Source organism: Oryx dammah, unplaced genomic scaffold, assembly GCF_014754425.2.
Source record: "Oryx dammah isolate SB20612 unplaced genomic scaffold, SCBI_Odam_1.1 HiC_scaffold_27, whole genome shotgun sequence".
Taxonomy (NCBI): domain Eukaryota; kingdom Metazoa; phylum Chordata; class Mammalia; order Artiodactyla; family Bovidae; genus Oryx; species Oryx dammah.
In genome coordinates, this window is record NW_024070211.1 from 2,210,378 (window position 1) to 2,232,024 (window position 21,647).

The 21,647-nt window shown below is 56.7% G+C and overlaps 1 protein-coding gene across 1 annotated transcript in view; it reads left to right on the forward strand.

Moving 5' to 3' along the window:
• PAX7 (paired box 7) overlaps positions 1-21,446 on the forward strand; it is a 127,846-nt gene extending 106,400 nt beyond the window's left edge. The window contains exons 6-7 of the mRNA XM_040228496.1: positions 10,505-10,751; positions 17,526-21,446. Coding sequence (XP_040084430.1) covers positions 10,505-10,751; positions 17,526-17,641 — 363 coding nt within the window. The 3' untranslated portion in view covers positions 17,642-21,446. The remainder of the gene's footprint in view (positions 1-10,504; positions 10,752-17,525) is intronic.
• The last annotated feature ends 201 nt before the right edge of the window (positions 21,447-21,647 follow it).

Consider the following 21,647-nt stretch of genomic DNA (forward strand, 5'->3'; position numbering starts at 1 on the left):
TTGCTTCTCAGAAGGCCTCAACAAATGCTTCACACGCAACCAGCATCCGGGCTGCCACGATAGGCACAGCACGGTGCTGTGGGTGGTGAAATGCGATCCAGTTCTTCCAAGACTGAAGTCACATCATTCGACGGCTGTGCTAAGGAGTGAATGGCAGTGCCGCCCACACCCGTAGTAGGTGCTCAGCACATAGTAGGTGCTTACGGATGGAAGGGTTGGCTCGGGTTTCCTTGCGAGCCTCTGGATCAGGAGGGGCTGCTTTATATAGAAGAGAAAATTGAGGTTTGCTCCTCTTTTCATTACCTCTTTCCACGTTCGGGGCGTTGCTCCTCCCAGAGGGCCAGCAGGGCCTGAGCCATCGGGGCAGTGAGTCCCTAACGCATTGTGATACGTGCCAGCTTGTCTGCCCAGGTTCTAACGAGGCCTCCCTGCCACCACTCATTCCCTGCCATGGCCAATCTGCGTCCAGTCTCGGGTAATTACTGAGAGGGAGCTCCCCCGCCCCGCCGGGGCGCCCGGAGCCCAGGCCACCCTGTCCCCCACCTCCTCTCCCAGCCCGCCCAGCCAGTCAGCGAGGCCCCTCCCCCTCCCCCTCGGCCTCCCGGCTGCCCCCGCCCCCCCCAGCTCAGCCAATTAGGCCCCCGACACCTGGAGCCGCTGACAAACTGCTTCTGTCACTTGCTCTCTGTCTCTCATTAGGGCCGCGAGCAGGGGAGGGGAGGGGGTGGGGACGGCATCTTTCATGCTTGGTAAGGCCAGATACATTAATTACAAAACGGCCATTTGCCGCGTGAGAGTGTGCTAATTAAATTTATGCAATCATTATCTTTAAATAGTCATATCTTTCCCGGCGATCGGCCCCTTCCTTCTCCAACCCTGCCGCGGCTCCGAGCGGACTTGCGCTAATCCCGGCCCCCCATTATCGCACCATCGGAGACTGAAGTGTCTGAACCCTCCGCACCCGCTCGGCTCCAGCACCCGCCGGGTCCCGGGTCCCGGAGCACGGGGCCGCACACCCATCCTGGCACCGAGCGCCTTCAGGGTGGGGCCAACCCGGGGTCCACCGAGGGAGGGTAAGCTCAAGCCGGCCCTCGCCCCCCCCGGTATTTCTAGATGTTTCCAGAGATACGGTTTGACATCTTATTGACCAAACATTGGAAAAGTGTGTGAGAGAGAGCACCTTAGCTTCTTGGAAGGCATTCTGTGCACCCCACCCATTTTATATGTGTGCCCTCATTTTCTATATGTACCCCCATTTCTGTGTGCACCCCCATTTTCTAGACAGCTTTTAGCTAAGCCTTCAGGACCCCTGAGGTGAAGAGGGGGCTCTGACACCCACAGAGCTGAGGCGGGGGGAGGGACCTTCCCTTTCGTTTCATCCAGCCAGTCTATACCAGGCCTTGTGCTGGGGATAAACAGAAAATCACTCACACACTCACAGGTGTGAATTCATGCTCACACACATCCGCACACATAGGCCTCTCACATGGCACTCACACGAGCTCACAAGCACACGCACAGAACTCACACCCGCGCACGCACTCTCACGTGTACACGTGTGCACATAGCGGCACTCACACACAGAATGCCCACGGACTCACAGACACGCATAGGCACCGGGTGGACACCCGCTGTGCGATGGGCAGTGGGAAGAGGACACTCATTGTGCCTCTAGTAGCTCTTGGTCAGACCCAGGGTCAAGGTCGCTCTGCGGCCAGGGCAGAAAGGGGGACCCCAGTCGGGCTGAAAGTCCTCTCTCAGGCCCTTTTTTGGCTTCCCCTGTCCGCGTGTCCCCCTCCACACACCAGGAGGCTGTTACAGGAGGTCTTGGCTGAGTCCTCGCTCTGCAGAAATTACCCTCCCTGCTTTCCTCTCCAACCAAACAGAGCCTGACTCCTGAAGTCTTTTCGGGTGCCCTGTGTTGACCTGGGCTTCCCTGGTAGCTCAGTTGGTAAAGAATCCACCCGCAATGCGGGACACCTCAGTTCTATCCCTGGGTCGGGAAGATCCCCTGGAGAAAGACTAGACGACCCACTCCAGTATTTTTGCCTAGAGAATCCCATGGACAGTCCATGGGGTCGCAAAGGGTCGGACAGGACTGAGCGACTTTCGCTTACGTTGAGCTACCCCATGGAGTGGAGAGAGAAGCCAGTGGGCTCTGGGGGCGGGGCCGGAGGTGGCAGTCCATGGCCCGATGTTCTCCAGAGTGCGCTGGGAGCCTCTGAGGCCTCCAGACCCCGGGGGGCACCCTCAGAGAGGCCACCTGGGGGGCAGGCTGGACACGTGCGCAGACACGTGGGCAGTATCCACAGCAGCACTCACATGTGAGCCTCACTCATGGTGCTCACTCACGTGCACACAAGTCCTCTCACACGATACTCACAAGAGCTCACACACAGAACTCATACGTGCACGTACTGTCACGTAGTTTCATAGAATAGTGCATGCACAACACACATGCACACAGAATGCCCACACACGTGTGCCCACGGACTCACACACGTGCAAAATTCAGATATACGTACACACAGCCCTTCATGTGAACGTGCATATGTGCATTCCCACACTGCCCTCAAACATGCGGTATCCCCATGTGGGCCCGTGTAACCCACACACATGAACACAGAGTTAAGAATGCCCCAGAACCATCTATGGTAAATGACAACCACAGCCCGCGTGGGGCCAGAGGACCGGACTAGAAGTCAGCGGTCAAGTGTTCTTGCCCCAGTGCTGCCACTCATCCCCTAGGTTATTCTGGTTGAGATCCTCCTGAGCCTCAGTTTCCTCACCTGAGAAATGGGGTTAATAGTTTCATAGAATAGTTCTGAGGCTTACAGGGAGATGGCTTTGGGAACCTAGCGTTCTATGCTTGTGCAAGAGAATGGCCTCACTGGAGGGCTGGGTGGGGACATGTGAGAGGGGCACCGGAGTCAGGGGCAGGGGAGGGGCGCTTGCCCGGGTACCAGCTCTCCTGAGTAGGGGTGGGGGGACTGCTGTGTGAGTTGTGTCTGGTGGAGGGGGTGGCGGGCTAGGGCCATGAAGCAGAAATGGAAGGAAACGAAAGACGGGCGGGGACAGGGAGACCTGCAGGAAATCTTGTTTGGAAGCTCAAAGTCAGCACCCGAAGCCCATTACCGCTGTCCACAGGGGGCGGGAGTGGGGAGGGCCCCGATCCTCTTAGCGAGAACTGAGCGCCGGAGAGGGGGGAGCGGCGGGGGGCGGCAGCCCGGGTGGGTGATTTCTCGCTTGCACTAATCCCAGCATGGATCTGGGGACGGGCGGCTGGACGGGTGGGGCGCATCTGTGATGTGTGTCTGCACGTCCATGGGGGTGGTGGGGGTGAATGTGGGCACGGAAGCTGGCCTTAGTGAGCTGGCAGGGGTGGGCAGGGGTGAGTGTAGGCACGGAAGCTGGCCTTAGTGAGCTGGCGGGGGTGGGCAGGCGTGAATGTGGGCACGGAAGCTGGCCTTAGTGAGCTGGCGGTCACGGAGTTGAGAGCCTGCAGTGTGCACGAATGTGTTCAGGCCTGTTAGCCATGCGCATCCGTGCAGCGTGTGGATGGCTTGGGGGCAGGCCGTTGCTCACGAGTGTTCTCCGTGTGTCCTTGTTGGTCTGTCTGTGTAATGCTGTGCCTGTCTCAGTGTGAGTGTCTGTGTGTGTTCTGTGTGTGAGCCCATGGTTTCACCCATGGGAGAGAGGATGGCGTGGGGGCAGGCCGTTGCTCACGTGTGTCCTCCGTGTGTCCGTGTTGGTCCGTCTGTGTAATGCTGTGCCTGTCTCAGTGTGAGTGTCTGTGTGTGTTCTGTGTGTGAGCCCATGATTTCACCCATGTGAGTGTGGATGTGTAGTCATGTTGCGTGTGTAGCAATAATAGTGATGATCTGAGAGTGGTGATTCTCAAACTTGGCAGCTTTAGAATCACCTGGCTTTTAAAAATCTCGATTCCCAGACCCGCGGGTCAACTATTCAGCGTCTCTGAGCCAGGGGTCCCCAGTCTCTGGGCTGCGGACTGGCGCCTGCCGTCAGATCGGTGGGGGCACTGGTTTAGAAATGAAGTGCACAATAAATGCAAATGCGCTTGAGTCATCCTGAAACCACCCCCTTCCTGGTCTGCGGGAAAATTCCTTCCATGGGACTGGTCCCTGGTCCCAAAGAGGTTGGGGACCCCAGCTCTAAGGGACAGGGTGCTGGCATCAGTGTTCTAGAAGACTCTGCAGGAGTTTGCACTGGGCGGCCAAGGCGGAGAAGCAGCTATCTCAGCAGACAAACCCTCGTGGGGCCACCCTGTGCCTGCTGCCCGGCCTTCAGCCTGCCCCTGTGGGGTCTAGCGGGACGCGGGGACGGACTCGGGGCCCTGCGGGACCAGGGCAGGCCATGAGCCGGGCTTCCCCACCTCGGCCCCAGGCTGGGGCAGTTTTGGGCCCCAAGAGACAGCCTTCATGTCACGCAGACAGAAACTGCATTGCGTCCCCGGCAGGCTGAGCCCTCACCTTCTCTCTTCAACCAGAGGAAGAGGCTGCCCTGCAAACACGCCCCTCCCAGCTCCTGTGGAAGTCAGAGGGATGAGTTAGTAAGAGGGTGGGCCAGGCAGAGGTCTAGTCGCTTCTGAGACTTGGAGACAAAAGTGTTCAGTGTGCCAAGACAGCTGGTCGTTTGGGGCCAGAAGGAGTGACTGTCGTGGGTCCTGGGACCGGCTACCCTGCCGCTCGTTGGCTGCGACACTGCCTGAGTGCAAGCCGCCAAGCCTGTTGGAGCCTCAGTTTCCCCACCTCTGAAGCTGAGGTCCGTCTCCAGGGTGCCTCCCAGCTTTGCTGTGTGTGTTTGGGTGCATCTACACGCACGCGTGTTGTGTGCGAGTGCACTGATGAGTCTAAGAAAGGCGGAAGGGCATACGTGAGGTTCATCAAGCTGGTTTATTGGGCTTTTGAGGAAAGGCTTCTTGGCAATCTGGAGAAGAGGCATTTTGAGCTGCCTCAGCTTCTGGGATTCAGGTGTGTGTCCCTGTGAACGGTGTGTGTGTTGTGCAGGTACGTGAGTTCTGGCCCTTGCTAGTTCTCTACTGGGACTTCGAGATTCGCCATCACTCTCTACAAGTGAGCAGGTTCAAGGACCCTTGGGGACCAAGGCAGGCCATGAACTGCCCTGCCCCACCCAGACCATCCCCCAGAGCGGGTGTGGCCTTTCCCTGGGCAAAAAAAGCCCATCTTGCTCCTTTCCAGAGTGCAAGCAGAGTGACGTTTCATTCAGACAGCACCCGCTGGCTGCCATGCGCCATGGGGCAGAAGAGAGGCAAAAGACAGGGTCCCTGACAGCGAGGAGTTCCTGGATCTGCCCTTTCTCAAGCCATGGCACACGTAATCCAGTTGGAAGTTGCGGGGAGAGGGAGAGGTGGGGGCGAGCTTGCATTCACCAAGAATCAGTAACATGCCAGGCACTGGCTGAAGCATCCTATGTGAGTTTACTCATTTAATCCTTCCAGTAACCCTGTAGGTAGCAACAGTTATTATCACTCCATTATACAGATGAGAAAACTGCGGCACGGAAGGTTACAGAAATTGCGCAGTGTCAGAACTAGTCAGCGGCAGAGTGTGGATGCTCATGCGGACACCCTGGCCTCCCAGTGCTGCAAGGAGACCCCTCAGAGCCCTGATCGGCCAAGTGTCCTCGGTGAAACTGTTGTCGGCCGGGGCCTCGGGCCTCCGGGTCCCCTGGCGTGGAGGAGGTGGGGCTCTTGACCTGCTGCCTGGTTGCTGGTCCTTGGCGTTCTTCCAGCCCCAGTCTCACCTTGAGGCCTGCCGTCCTGCCCACACGTGTCTTGGCCCCTGCCCCTCCCTGCCCGCCTGCATCCCGCCACAGCCCCCACTCGCCCACCCCGAGCCGGGCCATGGAGGGCCCACGATGGTGATCGCCCTTCTAATTGCGTCTCACTCCCAAAGCCACGTTCGGTTATCACAGAGGGTGCAGATCTCACAGCTCAGCCTCCCCGGTCCCAGGCCCTCGGGGCCAGCTCAGGAACGGAGGGAATTAATTACATTTTCCCATCCCCTTCTTTTAAAGTAGGGGAGTGCCGGCAGGTCCCCGGGGGTGGGGGGCGGTGAGCAAAGGAGGTGGAGGGGGGCTGCTGCTGGGTCCCCGTGGCCCCCACCCCCCAAAACCTACAAGCCTCTCCCCAGCGGGCGGAAGGTGGGGGCGCGGGGAGGTGAGGCCGGACCCTCATTGATTTAGTCCGGTGGAGGCTGGGACTGATTTAGAGGAGAGGGAGACCAAGGGGGCAGGGGGTGGGGGGTGGGGAGGAAGGGACGGCTGTCACTCAGCCTGATGGACAGCCCAGAGATCGGCCTTCAGATAAAACCTTACAGATGTGGAGGTCGGTATTGATTTTGAGTTAGTAACGGTAAGGTACCAAGAAGTAATACATTAGTGAAAGCAAGGTCACTGGGAAAAAAGTAAAACCCACTGGGGGAGAGGCCATAGCATTCTTGAGGGAAATGATTACCGCATCAGATCAGGACTTCCTCAAGTTCAAAAGTTTGCAGGCCCCAGGCCTCTGGCTGGGCCCCTAACTGTGGGCCAACGCTTCCTGCTTCCCTGGGCGAAGGGGGACCTGTGGGGGTCTGTGAGCCCGCCCGAGGCTGGCGAGGACCGTGTAGGTCTGTGGAGCTCTGCCCTGCGGGGCTGCCACGGGCCTCTCTCCCCACGCTGTCTGGCTCAGCTTGCTGTGGGGAGGGATCATAGCGAGGGGTGGGGAGACACGGGTTCAAGTCCCAGCTCTGCCACTTCCTGGCGGTGCAATCTCAGGCACTCCTTTTCACGTCCCTGTGCCTTGATTTCCTCATCTGCAGAATGGGGGTAAAACAGCTCATTTGCCGGAAAAGTCATTCCATGCTCCACCTCTCTTTAGAGGGGTCTGACCCCATCAGCTTGGAAGTGCTCATGCCTTGAGACAGGAGGCCGGACGTAGGCGAAGCCCTCTGATCCCCAGACTTCCGGGCACCCTGGAAGAGAGCGAGCAGATGCTGCACACTCCCCATTCACACCCAGCCCAGATGTGGACCTGATTTGACGTTGCAGGGCAAATCCCACTGAAAAATCCCAGTGCAGGGAAAGCTCCCTGGGCCTGAGCGGATTCTGAGCTGTCTGTTAACGGCCCAGGGTCCAAGACCCCCAAGCCACTGGGCTCCACATGAACCCCTTCTCACAGAGCATTCCAGGAAGGCTAGCATCGACCTCCTTGCTGTGTCTCAGACCCGCTGGGCGTGTTCCAGCCTTTGCACTTGCTGCCTCTTCTGCCTGGACAACTCTCTGTTCTGTCTTCCCCTGGCCGATTCTCTCTGGTCTTGCTAGTGAGGTCTTCCCCGACTACTCCACATGTTTTGTCTTTCTTCCACAGCACTTATCAGTATTGGGAATTATATGGTTTGTTTTCATCTTCCTGCACTTGACTGGCTGGCAGCTCCTGGAGGTCATGGAGCTGTTACTCTTCATTACTGTATTTCAATGCCTGCTGCAGTGTCTGGCACATATTAGGTGCTCAATAAATATTTGTTAAGTGAACAGGCATGTATTTGACAGGATTGTCTGAGCTTATAGTTTGTAGGAGGTACAGTGTAGCCACCGGGGCTGCAGTGATGGATGAAACACAATTCCATTCTGCCCTCAGAGAGCTCATAGCTGAGCCCTGTCTCTAGCCTGGCATATAGTAACGCTCTATGAAGTGTCTTATGAATGAGTAAGTGAATGAATGAAGGAAGGATGTCTTTAGGAAACACTATGTGGTTTGGGACAGCTGGGACATAAAGTGCAAGGTAGGAAGGAGGGGGAGGATTTGGGACAGGCAAGTGGAGGTCCAGTCACACGAAGCTTTGCCCTGTTCATCTGGGAGGTTCCAAAGAGCCACCGATAATTCTTGAGCAACGTAGTCAGATTTATTGGGCGGCTATTGCCTTGCAGGATGAGTATGGCTCTATGCACACCTTCCAGCCTGTCCTCCCAAGCATCTTTCCTCTCTCCCCAAATACCTCCCTACTTGTCTCCTCCGTCCCACCCTTGCTGGGCCTGGCATCTTGGTGATATGTAAAGAGAAGGATTATACCAAAGGCTCATCAGAACTGACAAACCCTCTTGAGAGGATTCTCACCCTTTCAAACAACAATCCTTTCAAAGAAAGGGAAATGGGACCTGTGTGTTTTCCCTGAGTCCCTAAGTTTGTTCTTGAGGCCAGGGCTTCTTGAAGGAGGAGCAGTGTTAGTGTTTATATGGGGTAGACAATGGGAGGGAGGGTGATTTTCTTAATTCGGATGGAAGCGAGATCTAGACCGGGAAACTGACAGGCAACCTAGAAGAGAATCGGGTCTCCTAACCCTAGGGCAGTGTTAGACTCCTGAGTGCCGCCCGCCCCCGCAGACCCACCAAACACACACACCCAGCAGCTTCCTCAGGCCCAGGACCCCGCCGCAACAGTCAGAAAGAACAAACCCAGCTCCACCTGTGTTTTTGCCATCCCACTGGGCTGACACCCTGCAAAGTCCCACCCAAAGCTCACCAGCTGTGGTGGAGACCAAGTCCAGCCCCAGCAGACCTGGTGCCCTTGACTTCAGCTCTGGGGGTGGGGTGAGGAAAGAAAGGACAGAGGGGTTGAGAGAAAGGCTGAGAGGCGCATGCTGGGCGCATTGCGGGAAGTCAGGGGAGGCTGTGCTTGCAGTATTCTTGAGGAGCCAGGCCCCCCGCGGGCCTGGGATCCCACCCCACACCCCCAGGGAACCCCCACCTGGAGTGAGAACCCCTATCATGGTCACGTGTCTGAAACCCGTCCTTGAGAGTCAGACTTGACATCATCAGGCTAGAGGGGTCAGGCCCTGGCACACCCGCTGTGAGATCTCGTGAAGACGCAGCTCTGGGTGGGCCTCGGTTTCTTCATCTGAGAAATGGGCGTCATGACTCCGCCCCACACGTCTCTGGAGGGCTTTGCACTGGCAGTCACACTGAGTCCGTTGCTAAGAGGAGGGAAAGAGAAGGAGGATCAGAGGACCTGAGGCCGCTGATGCCTGAGCACGTCCCGCGTGCAGAGCCCGTCCCGGCCTGCCGGCCCCGCTCTGAGCATAGAGGTGGTCGTAGCGGTTAAGGGTTAGCATGTGGAGGAGCTCAGCATCTGACCCTGGCCTGAGGATTCCACATCGGTGCCTCCTGCCTGGAGCAGGGATGAGTCAGACCCGAGAAGGTGAAAGTTTTCACAAGGCGTCCAGTCGGGCTAAACTTCATCGCTCCAAAAGTGCAGAGTCCGTTTTCTCCCCAGGGGGCGGGTGGGCTCATCAGAGAGCACACCGCGTGCCCAGCATGGGTGGCAGTGTGGCCCTTCAGCTCCGTGCAGAGCAGGCTGTCGGCAAGGCGGGCCTCGCCAGGGCCTCGGGTCTCCCTCCCATGAAGGATGGCGTCACCAGGAGGTCACCAGGGTCCCCAGCAGGTCAGGTCCGCAAGGACTGCTCCTCCCTCCCCTCCCCATCCTCTGGATTGGCCAGGTCACCCCTGGCCCCTCCCCTCCCCTCCCCTCTCTCCAAGAGCTGGACCCCCAGGATGCCCGAGTGCCCTCCTGCTGGCACCCACAGCCCCCTCTGTCATGCCCCTCATCACTCCAGATCCTGGTGGTCTGCCACTACTTGCCACCCGCCCCAGACCCAGACCCTCTCCCTGGGCCAAGGTCAGGAACCAGGGCTCTTCTTCTGAAGTCCCGGGGCCTGGCCTGAGGCTTGGAGCCGTAGTCATCATCCGTGTGTGTTTGTTGAATGAATAAGTGAGCACACCAATGAACCAACACCAAGTTCTTTCAGCTGAGTTTCTAGAGACGAGCCTCACCACGTGAACTGGGCTTGCCGTCACCCATAGTGACTTCCTGCCTGCCAAATCGTGCCGAGCGGAGAAGGGGGTGATGGTCACAGACATCTGTGAAAGCACTTGGAAGCACTGGCCGTGTAGGGGCAGAAGTTCAAAGTCGAGAGTGTAGTAGGCGTAGCACAGGACTGGGGGTGACGCCGGACAGGTCCAGAGTCTTTCTTTAACTGCTGTGTCGGAAGATGGGGGCATCCCAGTCTGATGGGGAGATTAGTTCCTGGGGGAGCTCCCTGTCTGATGGAAGAGACACAGTTAGCTGGCCCATTCACTCACTGATGCACATGTGTATTCATGCATTCAGCAGACACGCACAAGGTGCCCCTCAGGCCCCGGGAACAGAGAGGGAAACTGCGCCTGCCCTGCCCTCAAAGCTCTCAGTGCAGGAACGCTCCCGGGGCCGACATTTAACCAGACAAACCCCTAACCATCTTCCCCACAAAGGCAAGTAAGCCAGGTAAATGGATCGCAAGGCTGCAGGGCCCTCAAGGGAGACACTCCAGCGAAGGTCTGTCCAAGGCCAGCCCGGCATCGCCCCTGCGCCCTGATTGCCTCTGTGGGGTCCCCCAGGGGCCCTGCACGCCTGCCCTGCCTGCCCTGCCCTGCCGCTCTCTCCTCACAGGTGATGAGCATCCTGAGCAACCCCAGCGCGGTGCCACCACAGCCCCAGGCCGACTTCTCCATCTCGCCGCTGCACGGTGGCCTGGACTCCGCCACCTCCATCACGGCCAGCTGCAGCCAGCGGGCGGACTCCATCAAGCCGGGAGACAGCCTGCCCACCTCGCAGTCATACTGCCCGCCCACCTACAGCGCCACCGGCTACAGCGTGGACCCCGTGGCTGGCTACCAGTACGGCCAGTACGGCCAGAGTGAGTGCCTGGCGCCCCAGGCGTCCCCTCCCCTCCCTGTCCCGACACCACACCCCCCCCCGCCACAAGGACTTACTTGTAGAGAACTGTGAGGGGGTGTTGGGTGGGGGTGCCTATTGCACAGGTGAGGAAACTGAGGTCCAGAAAGGCAGAACTGACGTCCTGACCTGATACAGCCCTGGACCCCTGCACTCACGCTCCTCTTGTCTTGGAGCCTGGCTGTCCGTAGAAACATGATATGGGCCACCGGTATCGTTTAAAACTTCCTCCTAGCCACCTTTTACAAGGGGGATGAGTTTACTAACATTTCTTAGGGAACCCGGGATATCTTAAAAAGATGATCATTTCGATACGCGATCCACATGACATGATGACTAAGATTTTTCACGTTCTTTTTTTCATAGCCTGTTTTTGAAAGCCAGAGCGTTTTCCTTCAGTTACTAAGTTTTCACTGGAACTATGAGATCTGCCTTTGTTTCATGAAATTTACAACTGGAGGAAGTAGATTTACACACTCAAGTTTTTCCAGATATTTTGAAAAATTTCTCAGTCACTGTGAATGTGATTGTGATAGTCGCTCAGTCGTGTCCAAGTCTTTGAGACTCAGGGACGGTGACCTGTCAGGCTCGTCTGTCCGTGGAATTCTCCAGGCAGGAATACTGGAGTGAGTAGGCATTGCCTTCTCCAAGGGATCTTCCCAACCACTAAATTAAAGCAAATTACAGGTTTTAAATCCAAGAGAAAATCAGACCGGAAGGTGACCTGCAGCTCCCTACCTGCCAAGTGCTGGGGAGCCAGGGGGCAGACCGGGCCCCTTTCGCCTTCGCCCCCACACCCCCAGGGCAGAGCTGTGTCTCGAGCCCTCTCCCCCATGCCACCCCAGCTTTGGTTTCCGCAGACCGTGGGGCAGTCTCTGGTGCCCACCCCTAGCGCCACGCTCTTGGCCTCTGGTCCGGAGCAGAGACGGTGGGCCCTCAGACTGGGCCGCCGCCTCCAGCTGCCAGGTAGACAGGGCGGCCGTGGATCCACTCCCGACGGCCGGGGCTGGGGGGCTGAGGTCACGCGGCCCCCGCCCGGCCCCTGGCAAAGGCGTCACCTGCTGGTGTCAAACTCATCAGAGGGGCGTGTGGCAGCAGGGTGTGACCTCCCGGCCAGGGGCCCTCTCTGCCCCTCCGCAGCCCTGGCCTGGTCCCCGACCTCTGCTTCCTGACCCCACTCCCGCCCCCACCCCCCACACAGCCTCGCCTCCACGGCTAAATGCGGGCCAGCTGTGCCGGCCTCCACCTCCCAGCTGTGTTCATGGCCTCCTCCCTCTGGGGGCATGTGTTCACGTACGTGTGTCTAGGTGAGCACGAGTGTCCGTGTCAAGAGTACCTTGCGGTCTGTGTCTGTGTCTGTGTGTGTGTTTTGGCACACCCGTGTTAGTGCACACATTCTGTGTCTAGGTGAGCATGCGTATATATGTGGATCCGTGAATGTGTGAGTGACACAGTGTATCTGTGCACATGACGATTTACACGTGTGAGTGTGAATGAACATATTGTGTGCACGAGGGTTTGTATGTGAACACATGTACACATTTGGTCATGTGAGTATATGTGGCCATAACATATGCGTGTGTGTTGAAACGTGCGTTCAGGCGTGATCGTGTGGCTCAGTGTGTGTGTGACCTGCTGTGCTACAGTGTGCATGTGTGTAAACATGGACCATGTGTGGCTGTGTGTGCACGTGTAGACATGCGTTTGCCATGCGTGGATGCCGGAGTGAGTGGTATTTGGAGTCCGTGTGTGAGTGTACTTACAGGTATGGGTGTGCTTGAGCGTGGGTGCAGGTGTGGCCGTGTGCACTGGAGTCCAGGTGTGCCTCTGGGTGTGAACTCATGATGTGTGTATAATTGTGTCTGTGTGAGTGTGTGTGTGCGCCTGCGAGTCTGAGAGCTGGGTGTGCACGCGGGCAGGGCGGTGTCAGCAGAGGGGCCAGGGTGACCCCATGCCCTGGCCTGCGTTCCCGGGCACGGAGCAGGACACACATGCTCTTGATAAAGAGTTCAGCGTGGCTCCAGCCGCAGCCCCGGCCCGAGGCGGGCGTTAGTCACACCAGGAGCCCATGCCCGACTCCAGGGGTGCCTGCCCAACTCGGAAATAAAATTAACCCCTAAGTCAGCATGGAGGCCACGAGGGAGCGGGGATCAAAAGGGAAAGGGCCCAGGAGGCGAGAAGGGAGTTTTGTTCCCCTTCACTGGGGAAGAGCTGGCCCAAGTTTCCTCCCTGCCCGCTCCTCACCCCCCACACCCCCTCACCCTTCTGACCTCCAGCTCCGCCCCCCAGTCATCCCCCTCCAGCCCCACCCTGCCTTCCTTGGCTCCGCCAGGGGCTGCTCAGAGCTCCTCCTGGGCCACCTCCTCCAGCCCTTCCCCAGGGGTACCCCAGCTCAGACCCCACTCTCCTCCACCCAGCCCACAGAGGTGAGATCCTCTCCTCCACCCAGCCCACAGGGGCTCCCGGGGCACACTAGGAGAGGACTGAGGGAGAGTCTGCCCCACCACCACCCTGATGTGGGCAAGTCACCCGCCTCTCTGAGCCTCAGTTTTGCCATCTGTGAAATGGGGGCCCAGGGATTCGATTCCATTGTCTCGGTGTTTTCCCATGATACCACCCCCCTTGGCTGTGATGTCCTGGGACAGCCCAGGGACACACGTGGGATTCCCACTGACCACCTCCCCATGTCCACGGGCAGCTGAATTCACCATAGTCCATGTGTGACAGCCTCATGCTCTAAGCCATGCTGTGTGTGCCCAGGGCACCTGCCAGCTGCCCACACCTGTCCTGTGCGTGAGTGAGCCCACTGGGCACTGGGTGAAATGCATGTTCTTCATCTCGTGTAGTCCTCAAAAACCCCAGGTTACAGATGCAAAAGCTAAGGCTCGGAGAGACTGGGAACTTTCCCCATGGTCCCACGGAAAGTGGAGTCTCCGAACTTCAAACCTAGTTCTCTTTTGAGTCAAACCACAAACTTTGCAAGATGTTGAGGAATGGTGGCCACCAGCCCTGGGTGTGGAGCCCTGTTCACAAGCTCACACTCATCTGTGCGCGGGCAGAGGCTTATTTCTCTGTGAGTATTCACTACGCTGCGCCTATATGGCTCCAGGGGGTCACTCTACAACACGCACGTGTGTAAAGGAAGGAGGAGTGGTCACTTCTTGAGCATCTGCTGTGGGTCTGGCACCCGTCCTCACCGCCACCCGGTGCAGGGTACTGGGTTACTCCCTCTGCGCAGATGAGGAAAGGGGGTCCCAGAGAGGTTGGCTGGGACCAGCAGACAGTACCTGTCTGGACCGTGGGGAGCCTCACTTTTGGGTGTGCCTGGGCCAGGTGGACCAAACCCCAAAGCGGGAGAGTGCGGCGCCTCGCCTCGGTCCTCTCCTCTTCCCAGGGACACCGTCACACCCTCCCCCGCTGCTCCCTGCCGCCATCCGTCCGTCTGTCTCTCCCCGCCCCTAAAGGGAGTGGGGGCAGGGGGCCAGGGACAGGGCGCACAGCAGATTAATATGGCCCTGGTGTTCCCAGAGGCCAGGGCCGTACTAATGATGGGGCTGATAGAACGCAGAAGTGTGAAAAGAATTTTAATAGATCTGACAAGTCTAATAAGAATTTGTGTCTAGAAGGGTCCTCCTCTGGGGCCGCTGGCTGACGAGACGCTGACGGCTGAGATTTGTTTACTGGTTGGCATCGCCACCACCTCTCCTGCCAACTCCTGATTAATCTAATTTGAGACGTTGAGAGCCCAGGCTCGGGCACGAGGCAGAGGAGGGGAGGCTCGGAGAGAGAGAGGGACAGGAAGGGCCACTGACAGGCTGTAATGAGAAATGTCACAGCCCTGCCCTCGCGGGACCCCGGCCCCACCCCAGGGAGAGGCAGGCTCTGCGGGATGATGGGTGCCCTTGAAGCTGGCTGAGTCGTCAGTAAAGTTCGGTGTTTCTTGGTGTTTCCTTGGTCATCTTGACAACAGGGCCTGGGGAAGTCCCTACAGCGTGCGGGGCCATGGCTGGTGACAGGGAGAGACTAAAGGGGAAGGGACAGAGTGACCAGAGGCACAAGCAGAGTAAAGTCAGGCTCCTCTAGCCCACATGTGCCTCTGGGCTGGTGACTCTTCCTGAGCCTCAGTCTCCACATCTGTAAAGTGGGAACAGCTGTAGCCTAAAGCATGGGGCAGCTGAAAGAATTAGATGAGATATCGTCTGCCTGGCACTTGGCAGTTCCCGTCATTGTTATTCAAAGCCAGACCTTTCTGCCACTCCTGCAGGAAGAGCTGGCCCTTAGACAAGTCCCTTACCTTGCCTGGAGTAGAGAATGGGGCCATTCCAGGCTTCCGGTTGTAGGGAGTTCCATACATTCTCAAGTGCTGTGTGGGGACCAGGGATGATTCTGCAGGAGGTGGAGCTGGCAGGGGTGGTTAGCAGCTAGCATCAGACTGCCTGCATTTGAATTATGGATCCACAATTAAGGAACGCTGGGATCTTTCAAGTTATGCAACCTCTCAGGGCAGGGCCTTGGTTTTGTCATCTGTGAAATGGGGATGGCAATAATCCCAGCCTCACAGAGGTGTTGGGGGAATTAAGTGAGATGATGCACGTAAAATGCTTAGAGTGGGACTAGCATAGAGGCAGCTCTGGGGAAACGTCAGCTCTTCCCTGCCCCCCACTTCCTGTTACCACTCTGACAACGTGGCCTCCTCTTGGGCGAGACCTGGAACCCAGATAAGACAGACCCCACGTAGTAGAAACGGTGTGGTCACAGCTGCTGGGTCCCCCTGAGGCCAGAGATGGGAGGTTTTCTCACCCTCCCCCAGAGTAAGGGCTGGACCCTAGGCAAGGGTAAGGTGGGCCACCACCACTCTGCCCCACCAGCTAGGAGCCTGGAGGCTGAGTAACCTTAGAGGCAGCACCTGGGGGCTCAGCGTGGGAAGCTGAGGGACGTGGAGTCCAGGCCTCCAGTAAGGCCCAGGGCATGTGTATATCCTTTAGGAACCCAGGGAGCCCCCTGTGCCAGGCATCTTAAAGCACATTGTCTCATTTGGTCCTTAAAACAGCCCTTGAGGAGGCTGGAATTTGTCCTCCCCGTTTTACAGACAAGGAGGCAGGGCTGGAGAGACGGAGTGTTTGGCCCAAAGCCCCGCGAGCAGGAGGCAGTCAGGAGGCCGAGTCACCCAGTTCACCATCCCTTTCCTTCTCCCATCAAAGGGCATGCCTTCTTACTGTGCCTCAGCCCAGGAGCCCTCATCCATCCAACTCCCTGGGCACCAGGCGTGGTGCTGACTGACCGCTGCATATATTTTTTCTCATCTAATCACAATAACCTGTCAACCCAGGTGCTAGTATCACCTTACAGCGGAACTGAGGCTTGGAAAAGTGACATGGTATGTCCCCAGATCACACACTGAACGTTGACAGGTGCAGAGTTTGAATGTAGGGCATTTGAGCCCCTAGGCAGTAGGGCCTCCTGGAACTCAGTTACTGATACAGCCCATCTCAGCTCCCTATTTGCCCTCCGGCCACACCGTCACCTCCCGGCTCCACCGCCCACCCTAGGCAGGGGCCCCCCAACTCTGGGAAGGCATGGAGAGTGTTACCGGGCCCCTCAGTGGGCAGGGGACAGTGAAGGGAGAGCCCTCTGTCCAGCTTCCTCTCACCTCCAGATCGGAGGGTTCCCAGAAGGTAGGATCGGCCAGAGCTGCAAATTCTGGCTTGGGAGGCAGCCCGTCTATGCCTCCAGGGGCCTCGGTCACATGCCAGGCAAATCGCCCGGTCCAGGATGGTTTCTGCTGCAGCCCCAGGCAGGCACAATGAGGAGAGTCGGCCCAGAACTGAAGCGGGCCACCTGCACACACCCAATGAGTGAGCCTGGCTGAGGGGGCACTCACCTGCGCAGTCACCTGTGTCCCCGCCGCTCACCTCATGCAGGTGCACACACCTCACCCACGTCTGTGCACACATACAAGCACAAGCATTGTTCGTGTCCATCACTCCATCACGGAGAGTCTTGTTCCCACGGTTCACACACACGTGAATATATGCCCTCAGACTCTCATCCCTCTCCTCTGGGTGACCAGAACTGGCAAGGCTGCAGGTCTCATTTCCCTGCATTACAGGTTCCTGGCCCTTCCTCCTGCAGGGACCCCTCAGCTCCCTGGCAAAAGCTCCCTTTGTTTTTGAGTAAGAGGTCTTGCTCTGCCTCAGCCGTGAGCTGGGCTTAGGGTCCAGAAGGTGCAGAAGGATCTTGCCCCCACTACTACCTGGCCACCAGCGGACTCGCCGGACGTGCCTCAGAACAGGGATGGGTAGAGGCGTGTTGGGGAAAGGGACAGTTCTTTGCTAGACAATGGGATACCCTAGGTACTTTCCTACAGAGCCCATAGGGGAGCTGGGTAAACAATGTGGTAAGCAAATATATGCTGAATGATCAGAAAGGAAGTGAGAGAAAAAATCTTATGAAGAAATTGATGGATAGGTGGGTGGATGGATGAACAGGTGGATAAACAGACAAAAAGTGGATGGGCAGATTGATGGTGAATGGATGGACGACAGACAGATGGATAAAGATATGGTTGTGGATGGATGGATGGAAGAAGGGATGGGTGGATACAGAGAAGGACGGATGGGTGAATTGATAAATGGATGGATGGATGGATATATGGATGGATGAATAGATGTAGGACAGATTGAATTAACAGGCAAAAAGAATGTAAATTTCTAGAAGTCTCTCTTTTTTTCCCCAGCTGCTGTTGATTACCTGGCCAAAAATGTGAGCCTGTCCACACAGCGTCGCATGAAGCTCGGGGAGCACTCGGCTGTGCTGGGACTCCTGCCTGTGGAAACTGGCCAGGCTTACTAGGGCCCCTGGGGCGCCTTGCCCCAGCCTGAGTCCCAGCCTAACCCTTACTGATCCCTGAGCCTCCCATCCTCTGTCCCTCCATCGCCCTGGGGTCCTGGAGGCCAGGGAAGGAGCCCATTCCCTTCCTGTGGCCAGCCTCTGGGGACAGGCAGCCTGCCCACCGTCCATCTGTGGTCAGGGACCTGGAGTGACCCCTCGGAGTCTGCCCCTTCACTCTCCCCACTTGAGGGCCTCTGGTCCACCTGCCCTCTTGCCCCAGCCAAATTCTGACACGGTCTCTGCCATCTCAGACCCAGAGATCCCAGCTCACTCTGAACAGAGCACCTTGGGCAACCAAAGGAGGGTGCTGTCTGGGATGAGGTCCAGGAGCCCTTTGACCCCAGTGCCTGTGAGCCCCCTGGACAGAGGTGGAGCCCACGGGGCTGATCTCGGTGGAAGTGCTGGGAGCCAGCCCTCCTGGTGGGTCTCTGGCTCAGGGCCTGAACCCCAGCTCCTCCTCCTTAGCAAAGGAGGGGGGACCTTGGCCCTGGGGTGCTCCCAGGAATCACCCACGAATGCTGAGGTCTTCAGGACCTCCCCACTCACCTCTGCTGGGTGGAGGGGAAATCTAGCCCAAGCAAGGGGATTGGGAGGACCAGGAAGAAGCTTAGCCAGGGGGCAGGGCCACATGGGTGGGGCTTGTTGGCAGTGGGCTGGTCCCGGGTACCAGGACCCAGGCCGGGTATTCGGAAGCAGCTTTAGGCTCTTAACACTGAAGCCCCAGTTCCAACCTTGCCCATCCCAGGTGGGGTCTGGGGAGCACACAGACCCTCCAGTTTTCTCATTTGCTGAATCAGGTGGCAGGGGGAGGAAACCAAGTCTTGAGAACATGTGAGTGACGAGGCAGGCTCAGAGGAGGGTTTCGTAACTAGGGTTGCTCTGCTTGTGGGCGGCAAACCTTTGTTGCCAAAGCCTTCAGCAGCCTGCCTTCAAGTCCACAGCCCACGGAGCTTCGATTTCTCACAAAGCCTCCTTCAGAGACCTGGGCCCATCCCCTGAATGCCCTGCCCTCTAGGAAGGGCGCTCCCATCTGCTTTGGAAAAGGGTTCTTGGGTCATCAGGGACTGCTTGCCCCACAGACAAGACCAGAGTCCCCTTGGCATTGGGGGGCGGGAGGGGCATGTCCCTGTCCCACCCAGACTGGCATCTTTCAGTTCTCAGCTGAGATGGCTCTGTCTTCTGATCCAGCACCCCTGGGCGTGGAGATGTGGCCAGTCTTTGAGCCACGGCCCCTGGGAGAGAGGAGCACCAAAGGTTCTGGAGAAGAGGGCAAGGCCACCTTCCGTGACCACTCCAGTGGCTCTCCCCAACTGCCTTCTCTTTACACGTTGAGACCTTTAGGGAGTGGCTCAGGCCCCTGACTACGGCCTCCCTGTAACTCTTCCCTTCACCCTTGATCAAAATCATATTCATCTTCATCTCCATCGTCATAATCTACGTGTGGATGACCTGCATAGAGTCCCGCCGGGTCAGAGGCACTTGAGACGGGAGCCACAGCGCTGAATGCGCAGACCGGGCCAAACTGCTTGGCCCCCCCTGGCACCTGGCACCACCTCTTTGCTCAACTCATGCCTCGCCCTCAGCTCACAGGACCTTCCCAGAGGGACAGGCTGCCGCTTTGGGAATCAACCTGAGCACCTCCCTTCTGGGGAGCCGGGTTAGCAAGATACTAGGACAGTCCCCTGCATGGACATCACCTCTGTGATGAATGCTCTCACCTGCTTCCCAGCTTCAGACTCAATAGTCTCAGGCCTGTCCTGGACCACGACCAAGGTGGCCTGGATCTCTGGTTTTCGAGGAGCCTATGATTAACTGGGGACAAACAGACTCTTTGGTAGCAGTGGACACCCAGACATGGGTGGCCCATCAAGTTCAGCCAAAGTTTCAACGGGAGCATCCAAGGCAGGAGACTTTGGGCTCTTCAAGCTCTGGACAAAAAGGAAGGATGTGTGTTGTCTGTTAGTGACCCGGTCCGCGTTTTTGTAGCTATCATAGCCAGGAATCAGTTCTTCCTTAAGCTGAACTACAGTCTTCATCCACATTCCTTGAATGGTCAGTCTTTCCCTCTGGAAGCTGGTCTCAGCCATCCTCTACATCTCCTTATACCCCTAGGTTTTCCAGGAGCAGCAGGGATCTCAGGCTGGTGACATCAAAACCACCCAGCTCTGTGCCCCCACCCTCAGAAGTGACATTCCAATGCTAGGACCAATCCCAAATATCTGCCTGTGATGGCAAAATGGGTGTAAACCAAATGATTTCTCCTTACGTCCATCTTCTTTGAAGTTCTCCCAAGAGACCATCTTGGTAGAAGGTGGGGCTTATTCCCCCAGGGGCCCCACCCTCCTCAGAAAGAAGCCCTGACCCTAACAGGTTTTTTTCCTAAAACCTAGTGTATTAATGTGTCTAACCAACTCAGTCTGTAAAATTCCGTCTGGTGTTGGCAGCTTGCAGCTTCACCAGCAAGATGATACTGGATAAGAATTAGAACGCTTCCAACTCTTGAGGGTTGACCACAGGCTGAGAAAGAAGGTCTTAATCCCAGTGGCGAGGCTGGCCCAGAAACAATCCTGCTCCAGCCGTGTAAATAGAGTCCATAGCAAAATAAAACATGCTTCCTCCAACTTCTCACAAGTAGCTATTGGTCCTACCTATGGGGGCCCCTCTTCTGAACTCATTGTACATTAGTTGGAAACGTGGTGATGTGCTGTTCGTTTATAGGAAGTTGACTTTTATAAATATATATATAAATACTAAAAGAAAAAAAAAAAAAGGAACGAAAACCCCCACAGTGCGTGTCGTGCTAGCGCCAGGGACCATCTGTAGGGACATATCTGCATACCGTGTGTTTCAGATTATACATTCCGGGCTCTGTTGGGTTCTTTCATTTTTATTGCTTCGTTTTTCACTTGGTATTTCTCTCTTGCTATGAAAAAAAAAAAAAAGTGACGTGTAAGAACCAAGCTATGTTTTATTTTTTACTCGTATGTTTTCCTTGATTTACATTTGCCATTCTTTTGCCAGAGGAACACGAAGGAGGAGAGAGATGGGGGGCACGAAAGAGAAGGAGGGAATAATCGAGAGAAGTTTGCCCAGAAAGAAAACGAGAAGGTCAGATTTTCCATCTGGTCCACCACCGGATGGGACAAGGCAGATCCGTGACTCTGATCACCCCACTGAAATCCTGTGTTGTTGGACAGGGAGCAGGCAGTGCGTTCAGAGATGTGGATCCAGGAACCTGGGAAGCCCCACGATGGCCCAAAAACCTCATGACGCCCTGGGGCCTCTCTCCCCTCAAGCCCCCCAGCGTGCCCTTCACTGTGGGACGCTTTCTGAGGCCGACTGACCTTCTCCTTCCCCTCCCACAGAGGCACCACAACCGAGGCCAAATGGGGGTCCTCCAGCCACCATCCTCAAATGCTCAGAGACATCTGCATATCGATAAGGCCAATCCCAACCCGGGAACTATCTGCATAGCACTCTAGATCATTCCTTCTTCCTAGTAATGGCAACTTGGTTGCTTTCATGTGTGACTCACAGCCATTTTCCTCCATGTGGGAGCGAGTGTGTGTGCATGAGAGTGTGAGTGGGGTGTCCGTGTGGGCGCGAAGGTGTGTGTTTAAGTATAATCGCACCATAATTTATTCAGCTATCTGGAGTAGTAGATTAGAAAGAGAAACTGGCATTTGCTTTAACTACCTGCTTGTAAGCGCTTCCTCTGTAACTCAGGCGTAACTGTTAAATATACATTAAAAAGAAATTAAAAGCATCTCCAGGATTCCGTGTACTCAATTGATCTCCATGTGCGACTGCCCTTAAACGGGACTGAGGGGCAGTCAAGACCTTTGACCTAATCTACAGAGTGTGTGTCTAGGGGTAGGAACTCCATTTCTCTTGCGCCCCCCCAGGTCTCCCAGTGCTAAGCAGATGCTGGACACACACCAAAAGCTTCAGCAATGTTTGCTCAGTG